Genomic DNA, 22,502 nt, shown 5'->3' on the forward strand with positions numbered 1-22,502 from the left:
CTTTCACCACTATCTGTCCATCTGAACTTTGCTCTGGAAGGTCTTCTCTTGACCTGAAAGAAGATGTTGAGCAGAGAGTAAACAAGTTGCACAACTTCAAGAAGCGGGTTCTTTCAAAGATATGTAAAAGGCTCAAGTCAGGCTGGGCAGGTATTTTCTCTTCCCAGCTGGTCAGTAACACATTGCCTGTAGAGCTCCACAGGCCACCCACAACCTTCCCATGGATCTCCTGACAGCAGCAACCCTTTTCCTGGTCATCTGCCTCTCTTGCCTGACGGTCCTCTCAACATGGCAGCAGATGCACCGCAAAAGCCAGATGCCACCTGGACCAACACCCCTCCCCTTCATTGGGAACCTGCTCCAAGTCAACACAAGTGATATGTACCGTTCACTCATAAAGGTAACTTTCTATAATGTGTCAGTTATCCACTCTCTGATTTGTTATTATCAAATCGTTTTGTATACTGCTGCTTAATGAAGATCCCTCATATCCATACCCAACCTTCTCTCTCTCTCTCTCTCTCTTCTCCCTCCCCCCTCCACTTGACACAACATCTCCTCATAACTCTCCTTCCACCACATTCTCCAACTTTTGATCTCTCTGAGGTCTATGAGGTGTTGGGGAGAAGCAGTATACCTGGTGGGGGACACAGCATGTTCCTTTTGGGTTGTTAATTCCCTCTCCCCTCCATGGCTCCAAGAAGCTGTCAGCATGCAACAGTGGCCAGACGCCAGGAAACAGCTGAAACTCACCGGCTGAAACAGGTGAAGGAATCCAGTGGGTTGCAAACCCTTAGTTAGTTAGGGAGGTGCCTAGTATGCGATGATCAGCTGCAGAAGACTGAGACCAAATGCAGGTCCAACAGTCAAGAAAGCAGTTTCTGCATGAAGAGAGAAATGGGGGACAGAAGGGGCTCATCAACCTGAGAAGGAAGAAAACCTAGGAGAACTCTTATCCTAAACCACCACTGCTTTGTGATTACACTCATTCATGGGAAAGGAGGAAACCCCGAGGGGAGGGGAAATCTGTACCCGCTGCCTTGTGAGATATCTTTGGGGGATAAAGATTAGACCATATGCAAATCCAGAGTGGAGTCCCTAAGGCGCTTGGATGATGTCTTGCTCACCTCCTTCTGGCAACTCCTGCAGCCAAGCTGGTGCAAGTGTATTGCTTTGTTTCCCCTCGGGCCACAGCACTGAGGCTGAGAATAGGGTCTTGCCCAGGAACCCCCTACACACTGACCAGGCTTGCACCCCGGAAAGGTAACTTTGGTGCTGTAGATACAGATTTTCTCTCTTCATTATTCTGTTTCATGGAATTTGGGAATGGAGGGAACTGCCGATAGCTGATAGCCACAATGGATCTGCTTTGCCTCCGCAGTTGGAGGCAGCAATGCATCCCAGTTTCTGGAAACCACATGAGGGCATCTGGCTGGTCACTCTAAGGACAGGATACTGGACTCTAGATGTGCTCCCTTTTAACCTGATACAGCAGTCTCTCCTTGTGCTCTCTTTTCACAGATTCGTGAGAAATATGGTCCTGTCTACACCATCCACTTAGGGCCCCGTCGTGTTGTGGTTTTGTGTGGATACGATGCCGTGAAGGAGGCCCTGGTGGATCAGGCTGAAGAGTTCAGCGGCCGTGGAGTGCATGCCACGTTTGACTGGCTATTCCAGGGTTACGGTCAGTCTCTTCTTGGGCAGTCCTTGGCCAGAGCACATTATTACTGGCATTTATATGGCACCTTTTAGCAAGCATAGTACTGGAGTGTCTCAATGGTGGGTCTGTGCCATAGATTATTGTTATTTCCATTTTACTGTGGAGGTAAGTGAGCCTGAGACTCTCTCTCCCTATAAAAAAAACACACACATATCTTAGGATGTTCTCCCAAAACCTAAATTCTGAACTTTAAAACTGGACAAGATTTGAAAATGAAGACATTTTCATCATTATTATTTGTTGGAGGTGGGGGGGGGGATCTCCATCACTGTGTGTTTTCAGCCACATTCCCACTGAGTGCACATTCTCCTGCTCCTCCTTCCCTTTACTCCTCCTTTGCTTCTCAGGGGTTGGCTTCTGTACCTGGGAACGGGCCAAACCGCTACGCCGATTCTCCATCACGACACTGAGGAATTTTGGGATGGGAAAGAGATCCGCCGAAGAGCGGATCCTGGAGGAGACCCACTTCCTGCTGGAATCCCTGAGGGCGACAAAAAGTGAGCTCGGTTTTGGTATCTTCAAGAAATGTGGCATAATGGCTTACAGATACTGTAATGGAAACTGTTGGCGGTTAACTGTGAATTTAATGCTGATAAACTGAATCTTTGGGTTTAATTTAGATGATGTTTCATGAGTTTTTACAATAAGTATTAATTGTTGTTTTTTGTGATACTCTTCTAATTAATATTCTGCAAGCCACCTTGAGGGCTTTAGATGAACAGCGAGGGAGAAATCACCAGATGAAAGAAAACACCATTAAAGACTGGGTTGATTTGCAAAGGGTTGCCTTGATTTGCTCCAGGGTTGAGTGACTTGGGGGTCTCTCTTTCTAGGTGAACCCTTTGACCCCACTTTTGTCCTGAGCCGCTCAGTGTCCAACATCATCAGCTCCATCACCTTTGGCAACCGCTTTGAATACGAAGATCAGGAGTTTCTCTCCATGCTCCGCACTATGCTGGAAACCTTCGAGTTTGCTTCCACCTCTTGGGGACAGGTAAATTGGAGGGGAAGTGGAGGACTTCCATCGTGAGTTTGTGAATAATGCAATTTCTCTTTATCTACTCAAGGCATGGTATGCAGGACAGCCACCACTGGGTGGGGCTCTCTCATTACCCCAAAGTCCAGCAGTGGTCAAGACACAGGGTTAGAAGCTGCAGCATCACCAGCTAAGGAGCTAGATCAAATTCTTTTTTTTATAATCTATTTTTATTAATTTTCCAATTAAAACACGATTATATCACATTCATTATTTCGAATTATACAAATACATATCAATTAAACCGAATATTATGCCAAATCATATAATATTTTCTGGAGTTCCCATGCTTCAAAAATTTGGGGATTCCTCGCACCCGTCTACTGCCGTCTTTTTCTAAAGTCCAAATCTTCTCTCAAAATCCAAAATAATCCCGATCATTCCCCACCAGTCACTAAAATATTTTCTTCTTTCATCCGATTTTTTTCACAGCTGCTGAAATAAGTATCAAACGAGAGTTCACATATATTCTTTCTCCTGTGTGAGTTTTAATCGTCCTGCCTCCCCCCCATATATCTTCTGTCTGGAATGTCCTGTTGCGTCAGCCTTTCAACACGGAGCAGCGCCATCTTAAAAAGCTTAGATCACTTTCGTTTTCTTAAGCTTTTTATTTTTTAAACCACCGATCTTTGTAAAATTTACAGCTTTTCCAGGCAAAGAAACAGCAGTCACCTTATGTATAGACTCTTGATAAGTTTGTGGCTCTCCTTGCCCTGTAGCTGAACTTAGCTTCAGATCGCTGTTCAAATTCAAAGTGCGTCACAACCATAAATCCACCGAACGCATTCCAGGGACTCCGACCATCCAGTTAAAGGGGGGCCTCTCTCTTCAGTAGTTTTACAACTTCAAAGGATATGCTCAGTAGAATAGTTTATAGTTCATTACTCACTCAGGTATTCTTTATCTCTCATTTGTTCCAAACAAACAAGGACGTCCCGTCCGGGAAGGTATGGAGTAACTCGTAGAGTATATGAAAAAAATAAAAAAGTTCGCTTCCCTTCTCGTTACGTCCCCATCAATCTTTCTTCCAGATAAAATACAGCTTTGACTTCTCACCCTCAGCAGCACAAATTCCTTGGCAGTAAACAGAGCTTCTTCCCCTCCTTCCGAAGCATGTCCATGAATACGCCTAATTATCTTCTTTAATCATGGAGATCCCGCTCTGCAAGTTGGCGTCCGGGAGATCCGACATTTCATGAGTGCTCTCAGCCCAGGCCCCCCCCCCACTCCTTGAACAGTCGGAGTGGGTTTTGGGGCATTGCGGGCCCGCGGGCCCTCTCCGTAACCCCCGGAGAGGTAAGGGGGTTGCCTTTAACTCCCCTGGCAACCGCCGAATTCCTCATGAAGGTCGGAGGGATGGAACAAGGGTCAGCCATTCCTGCAGGCGGAAGCGGAACTGTCGGAGCTAGATCAAATTCAGGGGTCTGAGTGAGCCTGACCAGAAAAGCTAATATTACAGTCTTCCATACCAGCAGAAACTACGTAAGTTCTCCACAAGTGGGCAGAACTTGGGAAAAGCTTAAAAATGGTTTTGATATCTGTTGGAGCAAGCGTCTCACTCTGAGCTCTCCATGGTGCTGCAACTCCTTATCTGCCTTGCTCTTTGGTCAGGCTCTGCCCGGAGCAAGTTTACAATGTTGCTTCAACCACAGCAAATTTCAGATTGAGGCACTGAAGCTGCTGGCTTTGTAAGGAATTCCTCCTCACCCCCTGATTCTTCCTCCAAGTTGCCTTCCTTGTCACTCAAAGAGGAGAAGTCAGGTCCTGAGGTTTTGTCTGTGACGAGTTTATGGCTTAGTCAGCACCAAGTTATATCTGTGTGGAATCAGGTGTACCTTCTGTCTGTTCTTCTTGGAGACACACTTCTCCAGTCTCCCTTCTTTTCAAGCCTCCTGTTTTCCCCAATCCTTCCATGATAACGAGGACCCAAGGGATGGAGGAACTCCTGCTTCTGCCTGCCCCCAAAATCAATCTCAACTGACTTTGTTCAATATCTTTTCTCTCTCTTCTTCCCCGAACTCTGCATTCCTCCAAACACAGCTGTATGACATGTTCTCGGGCATCATGCAGCACCTACCTGGCCCACAAGATAAAACCTTCAAGGAGCTGTTGGGTCTGAAGGAGTTTATTACGAAGAAGGCAAAAGCAAACAAGGAGACCTTGGACCCCAACAACCCTCGGGATTTTATTGATTGCTTCCTAGTGAAAATGCAGCAGGTAAGATTATGTTCTTCTAAGGACTATGATCAATTTCTGTGTACAGAAACTTTGTAGACTCTGTTTCTTTCTTTCTTTCTTTAATAAATCTTTATTGAATTTGTGAGCTGAGGGGTTAACTGCTGTGAGCTGAGGGGTTAACTGCTCAGCAGTCGTCCTGTATCATGTGGGGCCTGTTCTCATGTAAACAGGAAGTATTGGTGATGTGGCATGTAAACAGGAAACAGGAACTGTGTGTAATCCCTGTTACTGTTGGTTTCTGTTATATGAGAACGTTATGTGTACTGTTTGTCAGTCTGCCGTTTGCAGTCTGTTCTGTTGTTATGCAGTTCGTCGCAGCTGAAGCATCATGGAGATGAACACTCCTGGCTGAGCTGCACTAACTTTAATAAATCTCTGTTTTAATGAACAAGGGAGTGAAAGTGATTTATTTTCTCAGGCACGCAAGAGTGTTGAAAGCTGAATAAGTCTTCCGCTGCCACAGAAGACTGCAGGCTGTTATCTAAACTTCAGAAGGGAAATTCCTGGACGTTTAGAAACCAGGCTTGACTTTGGGACGCAGAAGGAAGCGGGCTGGACATACTCTGCTACGCAGCTGGAATCGTGTGCAGGCAGATAAATTGCCTGACAAGGCTGCGATCACTGTTGTTTACCAATTGCTTAACTGGACAACATTCTAACAGAATTAAAGTACTAATATATACACATATATTAAAGAATTAAAGTACTAATATATACCGCACAATTGCGCTCATTTCGCACGCTAGCAAGGTTATGCTTAAAATTCTACAAGGCAGGCTTAGGCAGTATGTGGACCGAGAACTCCCAGAAGCGCAAGCTGGATTTCGAAGGGGCAGAGGAACCAGAGACCAAATAGCAAACATGCGCTGGATTATGGAGAAAGCTAGAGAGTTCCAGAAAAATGTCTACTTCTGCTTCATTGACTATGCAAAAGCCTTTGACTGTGTTGACCACAGCAAACTATGGCAAGTTCTTAAAGAAATGGGAGTGCCTGATCACCTCATCTGTCTCCTGAGAAATCTCTATGTGGGACAAGAAGCTACAGATAGAACTGGATATGGAACAACTGATTGGTTCAAAATTGGGAAAGGAGTACGACAAGGTTGTATATTGTCTCCCTGCTTATTTAACTTATATGCAGAATTTATCATGCGAAAGGCTGGACTAGATGAATCCCAAGCCGGAATTAAGATTGCCGGAAGAAATATCAACAACCTCAGATATGCAGATGACACAACCTTGATGGCAGAAAGTGAGGAGGAATTAAATAACCTTTTAATGAGGGTGAAAGAGGAGAGCGCAAAATATGGTCTGAAGCTCAACATCAAAAAAACCAAGATCGTGGCCACTGGTCCCATCACCTGCTGGCAAATAGAAGGGGAAGAAATGGAGGCAGTGAGAGATGGAGGCAGTGACAAACCTAGACAGCATCTTAAAAAGCAGAGACATCACCTTGCCTACAAAGGTCCGTATAGTTAAAGCTATGGTTTTCCCAGTAGTGATGTATGGAAGTGAGAGCTGGACCATAAAGAAGGCTGATCGCCGAAGAATTGATGCTTTTGAATTATGGTGCTGGAGGAGACTCTTGAGAGTCCCATGGACTGCAAGAAGATCAAACCTATCCATTCTTAAGGAAATCAGCCCTGAGTGCTCACTGGAAGGACAGATCGTGAAGCTGGGGCTCCAATACTTTGGCCACCTCATGAGAAGAGAAGAATCCTTGGAAAAGACCTTGATGTAGGGAAAGATGGAGGGCACTAGGAGAAGGGGACGACAGAGGACGAGATGGTTGGACAGTGTTCTCGAAGCTATGAACATGAGTTTGACCAAACTGCGGGAGGCAGTGCAAGACAGGAGTGCCTGGCGTGCTATGGTCCATGGGGTCACGAAGAGTCGGACACGACTAAACGACTAAACAACAACATATACACATACATATATACATACATAAAGATAAAAAGAAAAGATTAAGATGAAAGGAGAGAGAAAAAGAAAGAAAACACACTGAAAAAAGAAATTTGCATTATTATACAATCATTCATTAAATTTCTCAATAAAAGACTTCCAGTTATTCTCATTGTACTTGTATCATTATTTACATTTAACACACAGCCTTCTGTTACCCTTATTTATCTTCGTGTACTCTAGTAAATAAACATTTACACATTGTGTTTTACAATGATCAATTGAATTCTGCAAGGAGCTTTTTACTTGTACTGTATGTTTTCAAGTAATCTTTTAATAATTTCCACTCTTTGTATACTTTCTGATTGGAAAGCCCTCTTACTTTCCCTGTCATCTTTGCCAGTTGGAGGTATTCAGTCATAAGAGTCTGCCATTCTATTATCGTGGGTACTGTTTCTTTTTTCCAATTTCTTACCACTAATATTCTGGCTGCTGTAGTTCCATACTTAAACAATGGCCTTAAAGCTTTTCTGATTTCCGCTGTCATTATTCCTAGGAGGAAGGCTTCTGACCTTTTTCTGTATGTAAATCTAAATAACTTTTTGAATTCAATGTACAGTGGTACCTCGGGTTAAGAACTTAATTCGTTCTGGAGGTCCGTTCTTAACCGGATTTCTGTTCTCATCCTGAAACAAAGTTCTTAACCTGAGGTACTATTTCTGGGTTAGCGGAGTCTATAACCTGAGGCATCTGTAACCTGAAGTGTCTGTAACCCGAGGGAAAGGTAAAGGGACCCCTGAGCATTAGGTCCAGTCGCAGACAATTCTGGGATTGTGGCACTCATCTCACTTTACTGACCGAGGGAGCCGGCATACAGCTTCACGGGTCATGTGTCCAGCATGACTGAGCTGTTTCTGGTGAAACCAAAGCAGCCCACAGAAATGCCGTTTACCTTCCTGCCGGAGTGGTACCTATTTATCTACTTGCACTTTGACATGCTTTCGAACTGCTAGGTTGGCAGAAAGTAACCCGAGGTACCACTGTATAATTTATCCCAAAATTCACGGATGACTGTGCAGTTCCACCACATGTGTAAGTGTGATCCTGTCTCTTTTTTGCATCTCCAACAGATTGGTGATCTGCCTTTATACATTTTCATAAGTTTTGCTGGAGTGTGATGCCATCTATAAATCATTTTCATTACGTTCTCCCTAACATTATACCACGCCATGAATTTTATGGATGGCTTTAAAAGAGGATTAGACACAATGATGAGAGTTCTATTGAAGGCTACTAGCCAGGATGGCTGTACCCTGCGCTCCACAGTTGGTTGCAACCATGCTTCTGAATACAGTTTGTTGGAAACCACGGGAGGGAGAGGGCTCTTCTGTTCAAACCCTCCTTCCCAGTGGGGCATCTGGTTGGCTGCTGTGAGAACAGGATGCTGGACTAGATGGGCCAGATTCAGCAGGCACTTCTCCTTTGCCTCTGTAACCTTTCTGCACAAAAGGACTGTGTGACACCTCCCTTCCGCTCCACCCAGCCATCTGTTCCCCACACAATCACTGGGCTCCTTTTCAGCACTCCACGACTGTCCCATCCCCTTATTGGATTGAGCATGACATCACTGCAGCTCAGCCAATCAGTAGGGGGGGAGCTTCATAGATAGGAGGCAGTCAGATTGTAGCCTATCCCAAAATATAATCTATGAAACACCCTCTTTCTCCTTTTTCCTCTTGCTAGGAAAAGGAAAACCCAAACTCAGAGTTCTTCCTAGAAAATTTGGTGTATACGACAGCTAACATCTTCTTTGGTGGCACAGAAACAGTCAGCACCACCTTGCGCTATGGGATTCTGCTTCTTCTGAAATACCCGGAGATTGAAGGTGAATGTGGAAGCAGGTGAAAATGAGGGTGGAGAAACGTCTTTGTTCTTGCCAGTTAAGAACTGGCATTCTTGTTTAGCTCCCTGGAAGGTGCAAACGGACACTTTTTGTCACATCTTGCTGATTTCTCAACAGAGAAGATCCACAACGAGATCGAACGTGTGATTGGTCTGAATCGCATTCCCAACATGGATGACCGTCCCCTGATGCCCTACACAGATGCTGTGATCCACGAGATCCAGAGATTTGGTGACATGCTCCCCTTGAGTTTAGCAAGACGTGTGACCTGTGATACCAAGTTCCGGGGATACACCATTCCCAAGGTACTGTGGTTTCATTCATTCCTGAGCCTCCTGCTCTTCTGCTCCACCCTCCAGTACAATTTCCAGACAAGTTTTGTGGGCTAGCAAATTCCCCTGAGGCACCTCTGTCTCTGACCTGTCTGCCATCATCATTGTGGGGGTATCCGAGTCAAATCCAAAATAAGACCTGAAGAGCCCAGCCAGATGATGTGGTGTTGCTTCCACATCTGCTCGTGCTGCCTTCACCAAAGGAGTGGTGGTAATTATAGGGCTTAAAGGGGTTTCATTCTAAACATTTTCCCCTTCCCTTCTCATCAGGAAGAACTTTTCGAGGGTAATAGCTTTGGGGCTGTAGAAAGGGCTCCCTCAGAAATTGATGGAATCTCTTTCCAACAAGGTTTTTCCAACCGAGGTTGGATGGCCATTTGTCATGGATGTTTTCGTTGAGATTTCTTCATCACAGGTGGTTGCACTAGATGGCCCACAGGATCCTATCCAGCTCTACAATTCTATGCATCTAAGATTCTCTCCCTCTCTTGTTCAGGGGACTGAAGTCATCCCTGTGCTTGGATCTGTGCTGAGAGACCCCAAACATTTTGGAAGACCAGATGTGTTTGACCCCCAACATTTCCTGGATGACAATGGGCAGTTCAAGAAGAATAAGGCTTTTATGCCTTTCTCGGTTGGTGAGTGAGGCCCCTTCCCTTTCCAAGGTACTGCCAAGCCCTTTATAACAGCCCCCTGAAAGCCTGAATTCACCTCCCTCCTCTTTCCTAGGGAAACGCTATTGCTTTGGGGAACACCTCGCTCGGATGGAGCTCTTCCTCATCCTCACCAGTATCCTGCAGAACTTCCGCCTCAAATCTCCCATCCCACCTGAAGACATAGACATCTCTCCCATGCTGGTTGGCTTTGCCACCCTTCCGCATTTTTATGAAATGTGTGCCATTCCCCTCTGAAGGTGGTCAGGTGTCTTGGAGAAGCAAAACCCCATTGTCACCCACCTTGGCCACCTAAAGGAAGGTACACACACACACACACATGTCCACACCACCATAATTTTAACAATGACAATGTTTAACATTTTTCCATTTTCTGGAATTACTTCTTTGTCTACATATTTAGTATATTAGTATCTTGTGAATGTTTATTTTTCTGCTGCACCCCTAATTGAGGAAGCTGTAAGATCAAATATTTCATCTTGGTTCTCTAATCTCTTCTTTTACCTGCACTTCTTTTTATAAGCCATGCACAAACCCCAGCTGTAAAATCACCCCACAAAATTCTAATGCCGTCTGCTATTGCCATGTTTTGAATAAAGAGATTACAGATTTCACTTTGGAGCTGTCTTTTCACTCCACTTTCTTGTAGAACAGTTGACTCTACCTTCCATATCATGCGCCCTGACTGTTTTGGTTTTTTAAAAATAATATTTATTAAAAAATTCCAATCAAACCAAATAATATATTCCAGATTATACCTATAATCCAATAATAAAAAATCCCAATGTTATGCCTAATTATAAATTATTTATTTATCTATTTATTATTCAGCTGGCTTCCCATTCTTTGAGATCGGAGGGAATCCTAATCATCTCATAGTTCTACCGCATTTAAAAATATTACAATAATTCCCTTCATATATTCTGGTGTTCACCCTTCATTATCACTGGGAAGTGAACTGGGGTCCTCTATCTGACATGATGTGACGAGGTAGCCCGTACAGCCAGAAAATATGATCAATGACCAGACGGGCTGTTTCTTGGGATGTCGGCAGTCCTTACAGACCACGAAGTGGGCCATCTTGGTGAAAAGATCCACAACCACCCAGAACACCATCTGGTGTTGTGAAGCCTGGAGATCTGTGATGAACTCCATGGCTATTGGTTCCCACGGTCCTTCTGGAGTGGGTAGAGGTTGCAGGAGTCCCGCTGGCGCTTCCCATGGCCTCCTGGCCTGCTGGCAGACCTCACAGGCTCTGACATGCTCCCAAACATCCTTCCGCACTTGCGGCCACCAAAATTGGCGTATCACATGATACAGTGTCTTGTACCGCCCAAAATGGCCCACCGTTGGACAGTCATGACATTGGCGCAGCACCCTTGCCTGCAGTTCCCTGTCCGGCACATACAGCGCCTCTCTGTGGTATAGTAGACCATTCTTCTCAGAAAATGGATCCACCCCAGGACTGCCTTCTCTTATTACTGCGAGTTTATCCCTGGCGAACGGGTCTGCTGTTGTATGGTGCTGGAATTCAGGGACGGCCACCGCTGAGCCCGTGGTTAACTGCAGCTGGTGGGGTTGCAATATGTGTCACAACACAGGGTCTGGGCTGGCATTCCCATACTCGGGCTTCCGGGACAACGCTTCAGCCCCTCCATTTTGTCTGCTCAGCACATATACCACCCTACAGTTGAATCTAGAAAAGAATTGAGACCACCAGATCTGCCTCTGATTGAGGTGGCAGGCCGTTTGCCAGTATTCTAAGTTGTGGTGGTCAGTACGGAACTCTATTAGGTGCTGGGCACCCTCCAGGAAATGTCTCCAGGCTGCAAAGGCATCCTTGATGGCTAGCAACTCTTTGTCCCAGATTGTGTAAATCCTTTCTGAATTGTTCAGCTTCCGAGAGTGGAATGTGCAGGGCCGCAAGAATCCTTCCTTGTCAGCTTGCAACAACACTGCACCAATGGCCCTATCAGAGGCATCAGTCTCTACTACAAAAGGCTATCGGGGGTCTGCATGGGCCAGGTATGCCTCAAACGAGAACAGTTTCCTGAGGCGTTCAAACGCTTGTTGCGCCTCTTCTGTCCACCGAAACGGCTTCTTACCCCTCAAGCAATCAGTGAGGGGTGTGGTGAGTTGGGAGTAACTGGGTAGGAACTTCCTGTAATAGTTTGTGAAACCTAAAAACCATTGTAGGTCCTTCGTTGATCGTAGGGCTTGCCAGGATCACACACTCTGCACCTTAGCTAGGTCCATTTGTATACCTTCAGGAGTCAGACGGTAACCCAGGAAGTCTACCGTGGAGACGTGAAAGTTACACTTCTCTTACTTCGCATACAAGCGATTCTTCCTTGGTTAGTTGGTTGGGCTACAAATGGAGATGGGCTTGGGGCCCCCACCAATAAACAACACGTTGGGCAGTCTCTACTGAGAGATGACTCTCCTGTTCTCACTAGAGTTATGGTACAATTTTTGACCAGGATCTTTGAAATTAAATCTGGGGTAGTTTGGCCTGTATAATAGTGATTGCCGAGGATTCCCTCTTTACTGTATGTTTTAGAATTATAACACATATGGACGGTCTATGTGGTTTTTATTGTCTTATATATTCCAATAAAGCTGATGAATTGAAAATGGGGGTGGGCTCTTGTTCAGACCTGGGCTGTTCACATTTCACATTTCTGAAGAAGGAAATATTCTGGGCCCATGAAGGAGTCTTCAAAGTCCAACCTGAAAACTGATCCTTGTCTTGTCTATTCAAAAACCACAAACTTCCCTCTCTCTCACACACACAGCCAAATAATCGAGAGGGCTTTTCTGAAATGTGTAAAAACTCCCTGTAGTGTCATGAGAGAGAAAAAATGCTCTATGCACTTTCTCCATGTCATGCAAAATTTTGTAAAATTGTATCAGGTCCCATATTACATTTTATCTAAGCTAAAAAGGCTGCAATCTTTCAACATAGCGAAGTTGCTCCATCCCTTTGATAATCTTGGTTGTCCTTTCCTGAGTCTTTTCCCAACTCTAAAATGTCCCTTTTCAGGTGAGCTTATGAGAACTGCACACTGACATTCTCTGTCCACTGGAACAAGCCCTCAGCCTAACCGTCCCAGTGCTATTTCCGTTCAAATGCCCTAGTTTCTGAATGTTCTGGTAAACTGATCTTTGAAGTGCATGTGCTCAAGATGACAACCTCCATAGCCATGCCTTTTTGAAGGTTATGCAGCAAAAATCAAGGGAGGCCTTTTGTTTTTAATGTTGTTATTTAGTCGTTTAGTCGTGTCCGATTCTTCGTGACCCCATGGACCAGAGCACGCCAGGCCCTCCTGTCTTCCACTGCCTGCCGCAGTTTGGTCAAACTCATGTTTGTAGCTTCAAGAACACTGTCCAACCATCTCATCCTTTGTCGTCCCCTTCTCCTTGTGCCCTCAATCTTTCCCAACATCAGGGTCTTTTCCAGGGAGTCTTCTCTTCTCATGAGGTGGCCAAAGTATTGGAGCCTCAGCTTCACGATCTGTCCTTCCAGTGAGCACTCAGGGCTGATTTCCTTCAGAATGAATAAGTTTGTTTTTCTTGCAGTCCATGGGACTCTCAAGAGTCTCCTCCAGCACCATAATGCAAAAGCATCAATTCTTCGGTGACCATCCTTCTTTATGGTCCAGCTCTCACTTCCATCCATCACTACTGGGAAAACCATAGCTTTAACTATATGGACCTTTGTTGGCAAGGTGATGTCTCTGCTTTTTAAGATGCTGTCTAGGTTTGCCATTACTTTTCTCCCAAGAAGCAGGCGTCTTTTAATTTCATGACTGCTGTCACCATCTGCTGTGATCAAGGAGCCCAAGAAAGTAAAATCTCTCACTGCCTCCATTTCTTCCCCTTCTATTTGCCAGGAGGTGATGGGACCAGTGGCCATGATCTTGGTTTTTTTGGTGTTGAGCTTCAGACCATATTTTGTGCTCTCCTCTTTCACCCTCATTAAAAGGTTATTTAATTCCTCCTCACTTTCTGCCATCAAGGTTGTGTCATCTGCATGTCTGAGGTTGCTGATATTTCTTCCGGCAATGTTTTTAATACCAAACCATATTTCTTCACATAATTCCCAGTGGCCCTTGCTGTGCTTAACGTCCAGCCTGATAAAGAGTCCTGCTGGACTCAGAGGCTTGCACAGTATTTTGTGACATTCTGGGTTGACCCCAATAAAGGGACTTTGAGGGTTTTCAAGATAAATGTGGCCATGCCTGCTCATGTCACCACCCACTTTCAATGCTTGGCTTATTTGGTGAGCTTTGTGGGAATGTTAGGGATGTGGATTAGGATATATTATTAGATAGATCCTATCCAAGTTTGTGTTAGCAAGCTTCCAATATCAGCAGAGTGACATTCCCCTTTTGTGCGCAGCAAAGCATGTGCGTTAGGTTCGCTAGAAGCTCTATAACAATAATATTATACTTTATACTTCAATATTACACTTCCTGGCAAAGTCCCCTTTGTCCCTCTTAAAAGAAATACACAACACGGTGTTTATAAAATAAGATAGAGTTTACTTACAGTTTCAACCTGAGTTACAGCATAATCTCAGAAAGGCAGGCTTGCTTAGAAAAGTTACAAATATATACATGAAGAGACTACTTAGTAAAGTAAGACTCCATTTGGTCTCACTCTTGGCTGAAGGCCAAGAGAGAGAACCATCCTATCTGTAGATTCTCTGGAGATGTGTTCCCATCGAAGGAGGAAGTAGCTAAGAGAGCGAGTGACTGTTGGCTAGGGGCTTAAATCAGCTAATCCAACTCATCTGCATATCTGGAGGGAACAGGAATTGACCTGTAGTCAGGTGTCCCTCCAGGTGAGTTCCTGTTAGTGGACACTCTAGGAACTGTTGTGACTTGTCTGCCCCAGTGTTCCATCCCACAAACCCCTTCTCAGGCAATTCACAACATTCATTACATACAAAACAAAACATAAACAACTTTATTCAACCACCCAAGAGTCCCAGCTTGACACGCAGGTTCTGGAAACTCTGTCTTGGCAAGGGTTTCGGCAGGATGTCTGCTGTCATCTCTGAAGTGCAGCAGTACGACAGTTCGACAAGTCCATCTTGTATCATCTGGCAAACGTAGTGGTACCTGACCCCAATGTGTTTTGAGCGTGCTAGGAACTTCTCATTCTGCGCCAGCTTTAGACAGCTTTGATTGTCCTCCAGCAGGCTTATAGGTTCCTTTCTCTCCACGGCAAAGTCTGTTAGGAGTTAGTCCAGCCAGGAAATCTCTCTGCACGCTTCTGTAGCCGCAACATATTCCGACTCTGTAGACGATAAAGCTATACATTTCTGTTTATAACTGCCCCATGTGATAGCTCAGTCCCCATACATAAAAACATGCCCACTTGTGGATTTATAATCAGAATTATCACCCGCCCAGTCAGCATCAGTGTACCCAATGAGCTTAGGGTCACTGACAGCTGATAACTTTAATTTACAATTCATTGTACCCTTAAGATATCGAACCACCCTCTTCACACCAACCCAATCTGGACTGGATGGCCCTTGTGGTCTCTTCCAACTCTATGATTCTATGATTCAATCATGCTCAGTGGGACTACTCACTGTCTGCCCCAGTGTTCCATCCCACAAGCTTCTCCCTGAGAAAATCTCATATACTCTCTCTCTCTCTGTGTGTGTGTGGTTGACAAATGGTGCTGCATTCCTCCTGTGACATAAATGGTGATGCTTTCCCCCTGCCTGTTCCTGTTCTGCTTACACCATTGTTGGGGACTACCACAATGCACTTTATGGGGGGGGCTTGAATTTGATTCTGGCTCTATCATTGACTCCCTGGACTACTCTATTACTGCCGCAGCCACCCCTTTGCAGCCTCTTTCTCAGCTGCTCTCCTTCTAGTCTTAAACCAGCAGAGACCCTGTCAAATGATACGGACTTCTGAGAAACGGGATGAGAGAATTGTGCTTGCCTCTGGGACTCCTTGAAGCTCCCTTGGTGGTGCAGGGAACTCCCTGTCACCACTATCTGTCCATCTGAACTTTGCTCTGGAAGGTCTTCTCTTGACTTGCAAGAAGACATTGAGCAGAGAGTAAACAAGTTGCACAATTTCAAGGAGGGGGTTCTTCCAAAGGTATGTAACAGGCTCAAGTCGGACTGTGCAGGTATTTTCCCTTCCCAGCCGGTCATCAACACATTGCCTGTAGAGCTCCACAGGCCACCCGCAACCTTCCCATGGATCTCCTGACAGCAGCAGCCCTTATCCTGGTCACCTGCCTCTCTTGCCTGACGGTCCTCTCAACATGGCGGCAGATGCACCGCAAAAGCCAGATGCCACCTGGACCAACTCCCCTCCCCTTCATTGGGAACCTGCTCCAAGTCAACACAAGTGATATGTACCATTCACTCATGAAGGTAACTTTCTATAATGTATCAGTTATCCACTCTCTGATTTGTTATTATGAAATCGTTTCTATATACTGCTGCTTAATGAAGATCACTCCACACGTGGAAAGAGCGCTCTTGTGTTCGGGTCCTGCTTGCATTCAGGTCCTGCTTAAAGGGTTCCCAGAAGTGGTAGCTGGTTGGTCACTCTGAGAACAGGATACTGGACTCTAGATGTGCTCCCTTTTAACCTGATCCAGCAGGCTCTCCTTGTGCTCTCTTTTCACAGATTCGTGAGAAATATGGTCCTGTCTACACCATCCACTTAGGGCCCCGCCGTGTTGTGGTCTTGTGTGGATACGATGCCGTGAAGGAGGCCCTGGTGGATCAGGCTGAAGAGTTTGGTGGCCGTGGAGAGCTAGCCGTATTTAATTGGCTTTTCCGGGGTTATGGTCAGTCTCTTCTTGGGCAATTTTTGGCATGAGCGCATTATTACTGGCATTTATATGGCACCTTTCAGCAAGCTTAGCACCGGAGAGTCTCAATGCTGGGTCTCTGCCATAGATTATTGTTATATCCATTTTGCTGAGGAGGTAAATGAGCCTGAGAGCCTCTCTCCCTATAAAAAATACTCACACATATCTTAGGATGTTCTCCCAAAAGGTGAATTCTGAACTTGAAAACTGGACAAGATTTGAAAATGAAGACGTTTTCATCATTATTATTTCTTGGAGGTGGGGGGGAATCGCCATCATTGTGTGTTTTCAGCCACATTCCCACTGAGTGCACATTCTCCTGTTCCTCCTTCCCTTTTCTCCTCCTTTGCTTCTCAGGGGTTTTCTTGAGTAATGGGGAAAGGGCCAAACAGCTACGCCGATTCTCCATCACAACGCTGAGGAATTTTGGGGTGGGAAAGAGATCCTTCGAAGAGCAGATCCTGGAGGAGACCCACTTCCTGCTGGAATCCCTAAGGGCAACAAAAAGTGAGCTCAGTTTTGGTATCTTCAAGAAATGTGGCATAATGGCTTACAAGGAATAGAAACTGTTGACGGATAACTGGGAATTTAATGCTGATAAACTGAATCTTTGGGTTTAATTTAGAAGATGTTTCATGAGTTTTTACAATAAGTATTAATTGTTGTTTTTATGTGTATACTCTTCTAATTAATATTCTGCAAGCCACCTTGAGAACTTTAGATGAACAGCGAGGGAGAAATCTGCAGATAAAAGAAAACACCATTAAAGACTGGGTTGATTTGCAAAGGGTTGCCTTGATTTGCTCCAGGGTTGAGTGACTTGGGGGTCTCTCTTTCTAGGTGAACCCTTTGACCCCACTTTTGTCCTGAGCCGCTCAGTGTCCAACATCATCAGCTCCATCACCTTTGGCAACCGCTTTGAATATGAAGATCACGAGTTTCTCTTCTTGCTCCGCGCTATTCTGGAAACCTTCGAGTTTGCTTCCACCTCTTGGGGACAGGTAAATTGGAGGGGAAGTGGAGAACTTCCATCGTGAGTTTGTGAATAATGCAATTTCTCTTTATCTACTCAAAGCATGGTATGCAGGACAGCCACCACTGGGTGGGGCTCTCTCATTACCCCAGTAGTCAAGACACAGGGTTAGAAGCTAAGGAGCTAGATCACATTCAGGGGTCTGAGTGAGCCTGACAAACCAAAGCCAATATTACAGTCTTCCATACCAGCAGGAACTAAGTTCTCCACAAGTGGGCAGAACTTGGGAAAAGCTTTAAAATGGTTTTGATATTTGTGGGAGCAATCGTCTCACTCTGACCTCTCCATGGTGCTGCAACTCCTTATCTGCCTTGCTCTTTGGTCAGGCTCTGCCCGGAGCAAGTTTACAATGTTGCTTCAACCAGAGCAAATCTCAGATTGAGGCACTGAAGCTTGAATTCCTCCCCACCCCCTGATTCTTCCTCCATGTTGCCTTCCTTGTTACTCAAAGAGGAGAAGTCAGGTCCTGAGGTTTTGTCTGTGACGAGTTTATGGCTTAGTCAGCACCAAGTTATATATGGGTGGAATCAGGTGTACCTTCTGTCTGTTCTTCTTGGATACACACTTCTCCAGTCTCCCTTCTTTTCAAGCCTCCTGTGTTCCCCAAACCTTCCATGATAACGAGGAACCTAGGGAGGGAGGAACTCCTGCTTCTGCCTGCCCCCAAAATCAATCTCAACTGGCTTTGTTCAATATCTTTTCTCTCTCTTCTTCCCCGAACTCTGCATTCCTCCAAACACAGCTGTACGACATGTTCTCGGGCATCATGCAGCACCTGCCTGGCCCACAAGATAAAACCTTCAAGAAGCTGTTGGGTCTGAAGGAGTTTATTATGAAGAAGGTAAAAGCGAACAAGGAGACCCTGGACCCCAACAACCCTCGGGATTTTATTGATTGCTTCCTAGTGAAAATGCAGCAGGTAAGATTATGTTCTTCTAAGGACTATGGTCAATTTCTGTGCAAGAAAACTTTGTAGATTCTGTTTCAACCAGGAAAAGTTTGAAACTTGGATGGCTTTAAAAGAGGGTTAGACACAATGATGGGGAAAGTTCTACTGAAGGCTACGGGCCAGGATGGCTGTACCCTGCTCTGCGCAGGTTGGTTGCAACAATGCTTCTGAATACAGTTTGTTGGAAACCATGGGAGGGGAGAGGGCTCTTCTGTTCAAACCCTCCTTCCCAGTGGGGCATCTGGTTGGCATCTGCACAAAAGGACTGTGTGACACCTCCCTCCCACTCCACCCAACCCTCTGTTCCCCACACAATCACTGGGCTCCTTTTCAGCATGCCATGACTGTCCCCTCCCCCTCATTGGATTGAGCATGACATCACTGCAGCTCAGCCAATCATTAGGGGGGGAGCTTCATAGACAGGAGGCAGTCAGATTGTAGCCTATCCCAAGATATAATCTGTGAAACATCCTCTTTCTCCTTTTTCTTCTTGCTAGGAAGAAGAAAACCCAAACTCAGAGTTCTTCCTAGAGAATCTCATTATGACAACCATCAATGTCTTCTTTGGTGGCACAGAAACAGTCAGCACCACCTTGCGCTATGGGATTCTTCTTCTGCTGAAATACCCGGAGATTGAAGGTGAATGCAGAAGCAGGTGAAAAGGAGGGTGGAGAAGCATCTTTGTTTTTGCTAGTTATGAACTGGGATTCTTGTTTAGCTCCCCGGAAGGTGCAAATGGACACTTTTTGACACATTCTGCTGATTTCTCAACAGAGAAGATCCACAAAGAGATTGAACATGTGATTGGCCTGAATCGCATTCCCAACATGGATGACCGTCCCCTGATGCCCTACACAGATGCTGTGATCCACGAGATCCAGAGATTCTCAGATCTGGTCCCAACAGGCGTAGTAAGATGTGTGACCCGTGATACACAGTTCTGGGGATACACGATTCCCAAGGTATTGTGGTCCTATTAATTCCTGAGACGAAGACTCTGCCCTCCAGTACAATTTGCAGACATGTTTTGTGGGCCAGAATAATTCCCCTGAGGCACCTCTGTCTCTGACCTGCCTGCCATCATCATTGTGGGGGTATCCGAGTCAAATCCAAAATAAGCCCTGAAGAACCCAGCCGGATGATGTGGTGTTGGTTCCACATCTGCTAGTGCTGCCTTTCCCACAGGAGTGGTGGTGGTTATGGTGCTTAAAGGGGTTTAATTCAAACCCTGCAAAAGCCATGTTTCCCTTCCCTTCTCATCTCATCAGGAAGAACTTTTTGAGGGCAAGTGCTTTTGGACTGTGGAAAGGGCTCCCTCCGAAGGTGGTGGAATCTCTTTCCAGCAAGGTTTTTCCAACCGAGGTTGGATGGCCATCTGTCATGGATGCTTTCGTTGAGATATCTTCATCACAGGTGGTTGCACTAGAAGGCCCACAGGATCCTATCCAGCTCTACAATTCTATGAATCTAAGATTCTCTCCCTCTCTTGTTCAGGGGACTGAAGTCTTCCCTGTGCTTGGATCTGTGCTGAGAGACCCCAAACATTTTGCAAGACCAGATGTGTTTGACCCCCAACATTTCCTGGATGACAATGGGCAGTTCAGGAAGAATAAGGCTTTTATACCTTTCTCTGTTGGTGAGTGAGGCCTCTTCCCTTTCCAAGCCACTGCCAAGCCTTTTATAACAGCCCTCTGAAAGCCTGTATTCACCTTCCTCCTCTTTCCTAGGGAAACGCTATTGCTTTGGGGAGCACCTTGCTCGGATGGAGCTCTTCCTCATCCTCACCAGCATCCTGCAGAACGTCCGCTTCAAGTCTCCCATCCCACCAGAAACGATAAACATCTCTCCCATGCTGGTTGGCTTTGCCGCCCTTCCTCATTTTTATGAAATGTGTGCCATTCCTCTCTGAAGGTGGTCAGGTGTCTTGGAGATGCAGAATCCCATCACCCACCTTGGCCACCACAAACACACAAACACACACACACTATCTAATGTCCACACCACCATAATTTTAGCAATGACAATGGTTGACATTTTTCCATTTTCTGGAAATGCTTCTTTCTCTACATGTTTAGTATCTTGCTGCCTTATTTCTTGTGAATGTTCATTTTTCTGCTGCACCCCTAATTGAGGAAGCTGCAAGATCAAATATTTCATCTTGGTTCTCTATTCTCTTATTTTGCCTGCATTTCTATTTGTAAGGCATACACAAACCACAGCTGTAAAAGCATCCCTCAAAATTCCAATGTCATCTGCTATTGCTATTATGAATAAAGAGATCACAGATTTCACTTTGGAGCTGTCATTTCACGCCACTTTCTTGTAGAACAGTTGACTCTACCCTCCATATTATGCATTCTGACTGTTTTTTAAAAAATATTTATTTAAAAATTCCAATTAAACCAAATAATACATTCCAGATTATACACATTATCCAATAATCAAACAATCCCAATGTTATGCATAATTATAAATTATAAATTGTTGTTTTTGTTGTTGTTGTTTAGCTGGCTTCCCATATTTCGAGATCAGAGGGAATCCTTATCATCTCATAGTTCTACTGGATTTCAAAATATTACAATAATTCCCTTCATACATTCTGTTGTAAATCCGTCATTATTTTCAACAGCCTCTGTGTTCATTCTACAAGTGAGTTTAAGTCCAAATAAAATGTTTCTGTGTGGATTTTATGACTTTATTCTTCTTCTTTATAGTCCAAATCTGTAGTCCAAGATTTCCCTCTGTCAATTCACACCCTCCCTTCACAAACTGGTGTTTCTGTCGAATCAGTCCAGGAGCCTTCCAGTGCAGGTATCTGCCATATTGACGCACAGTCCAGATAAAATCAAATGATGGCTTCTGCCCAATGTTGCTCCTGTTGTTGTTGTTGTTGTTTAGTCATTTAGTCGTGTCCGACTCTTCGTGACCCCATGGACCAAAGCACGCCAGGCACTCCTGTCTTCCACTGCCTGCCGCAGTTTGGTCAGACTCATGTTTGTAGCTTCAAGAACACTGTCCTACCATCTCGTCCTCTGTCGTCCCCTTCTCCTAGTGCCCTCAATCTTTCCCAATATCAGGGTCTTTTCCAGGGAGTCTTCTCTTCTCATGAGGTGGTCAAAGTTGCTCCTTAACCAACTGCTATTCAAACATTAGCTTTTCCCTGGGGGGGGGGCGGTTACCAAGTAAACTGGAACTACAAGTATCAAAAAATAAAATGTTAGAGGTTTACCACCACCACCCAATAGCAATACAATTTGATTCAGATAGCTGGTCAGTCTACTTTCAGTTTCACTCCTGGCTCCTTGCTGAATTAATACTGTGTCACAAACCTCCCAAGAAGATATCCAAAGTTCTTTGGCGTTTCTCCAGTTGTTAATGAGGTGTCTCTTCTACTCCAGTATAAAAAATCGGAGGGTCTTTTGATCTTCTTCCAGGAAACCAAGAATCAATGACCTTGATTTTCCTTGTTATTTTTTGCAGTCATTTCTGCACATAGTAATTATTAGAGTTATTAAAACCTTATCATATCAACAAATGCAATTTTTTTAGTCTCACTTGCTTTCATAAGTCCGGTAGCCGTTCCTTAAAGAGGGAAATTGCCAAGTGTAATCACATAGACAAATATTGAAGGGAAGTAAATAAAGGCTCAACACCCCCCCCCCTCTTTCCGTTCCGTCAAACCGGAATCTCAGATGATAATCCCTTTTTTCAATCAAGTCTTCTAAGTCTTCAGGGGCTGAATTGATTAGCAGAGAAAATCCTCCCTCTTCACTCAAAGCATGTCCATAATTTAAATCCAATTTTTCATCTTAAGAAATGGAAACTTCTCGCTCGTGGGGACTGCTTCGGAGAGT

At 45.0% G+C, this 22,502-nt stretch overlaps 2 protein-coding genes across 3 annotated transcripts; both read left to right on the plus strand.

Moving 5' to 3' along the window:
* Positions 1 to 170: 170 nt before the first annotated feature.
* Positions 171 to 10,401, plus strand: LOC132592281 (cytochrome P450 2A13-like). Its single transcript, XM_060275497.1, has 9 exons — positions 171 to 400; positions 1,522 to 1,684; positions 2,068 to 2,217; positions 2,554 to 2,714; positions 4,797 to 4,973; positions 8,643 to 8,784; positions 8,920 to 9,107; positions 9,631 to 9,772; positions 9,864 to 10,401. The coding sequence occupies exons 1-9, from the start codon at positions 221 to 223 to the stop codon at positions 10,043 to 10,045; spliced, it is 1,485 nt and encodes a 494-aa protein (XP_060131480.1). The 5' UTR covers positions 171 to 220; the 3' UTR covers positions 10,046 to 10,401.
* A 5,638-nt stretch (positions 10,402 to 16,039) lies between these two features.
* Positions 16,040 to 20,557, plus strand: LOC132592282 (cytochrome P450 2A13-like). Of its 2 annotated transcripts, XM_060275498.1 has the most exons (9): positions 16,040 to 16,220; positions 16,480 to 16,642; positions 17,024 to 17,173; positions 17,507 to 17,667; positions 18,442 to 18,618; positions 19,146 to 19,287; positions 19,423 to 19,610; positions 20,143 to 20,284; positions 20,376 to 20,557. In XM_060275498.1, exons 1-9 carry the CDS (start codon positions 16,041 to 16,043, stop codon positions 20,555 to 20,557), a joined length of 1,485 nt encoding a protein of 494 aa, XP_060131481.1. In that variant the 5' UTR covers position 16,040. The 2 variants fall into 2 exon arrangements, with proteins under 2 accessions (XP_060131481.1, XP_060131482.1); XM_060275499.1 differs by lacking the exon at positions 16,480 to 16,642 and having other exon boundaries at positions 16,040 to 16,225; positions 17,019 to 17,173.
* The last annotated feature ends 1,945 nt before the right edge of the window (positions 20,558 to 22,502 follow it).

The sequence above is a fragment of the Zootoca vivipara genome, chromosome 6 (genome assembly GCF_963506605.1).
Source record: "Zootoca vivipara chromosome 6, rZooViv1.1, whole genome shotgun sequence".
Classification (NCBI taxonomy): Eukaryota; Metazoa; Chordata; class Lepidosauria; order Squamata; family Lacertidae; genus Zootoca; species Zootoca vivipara.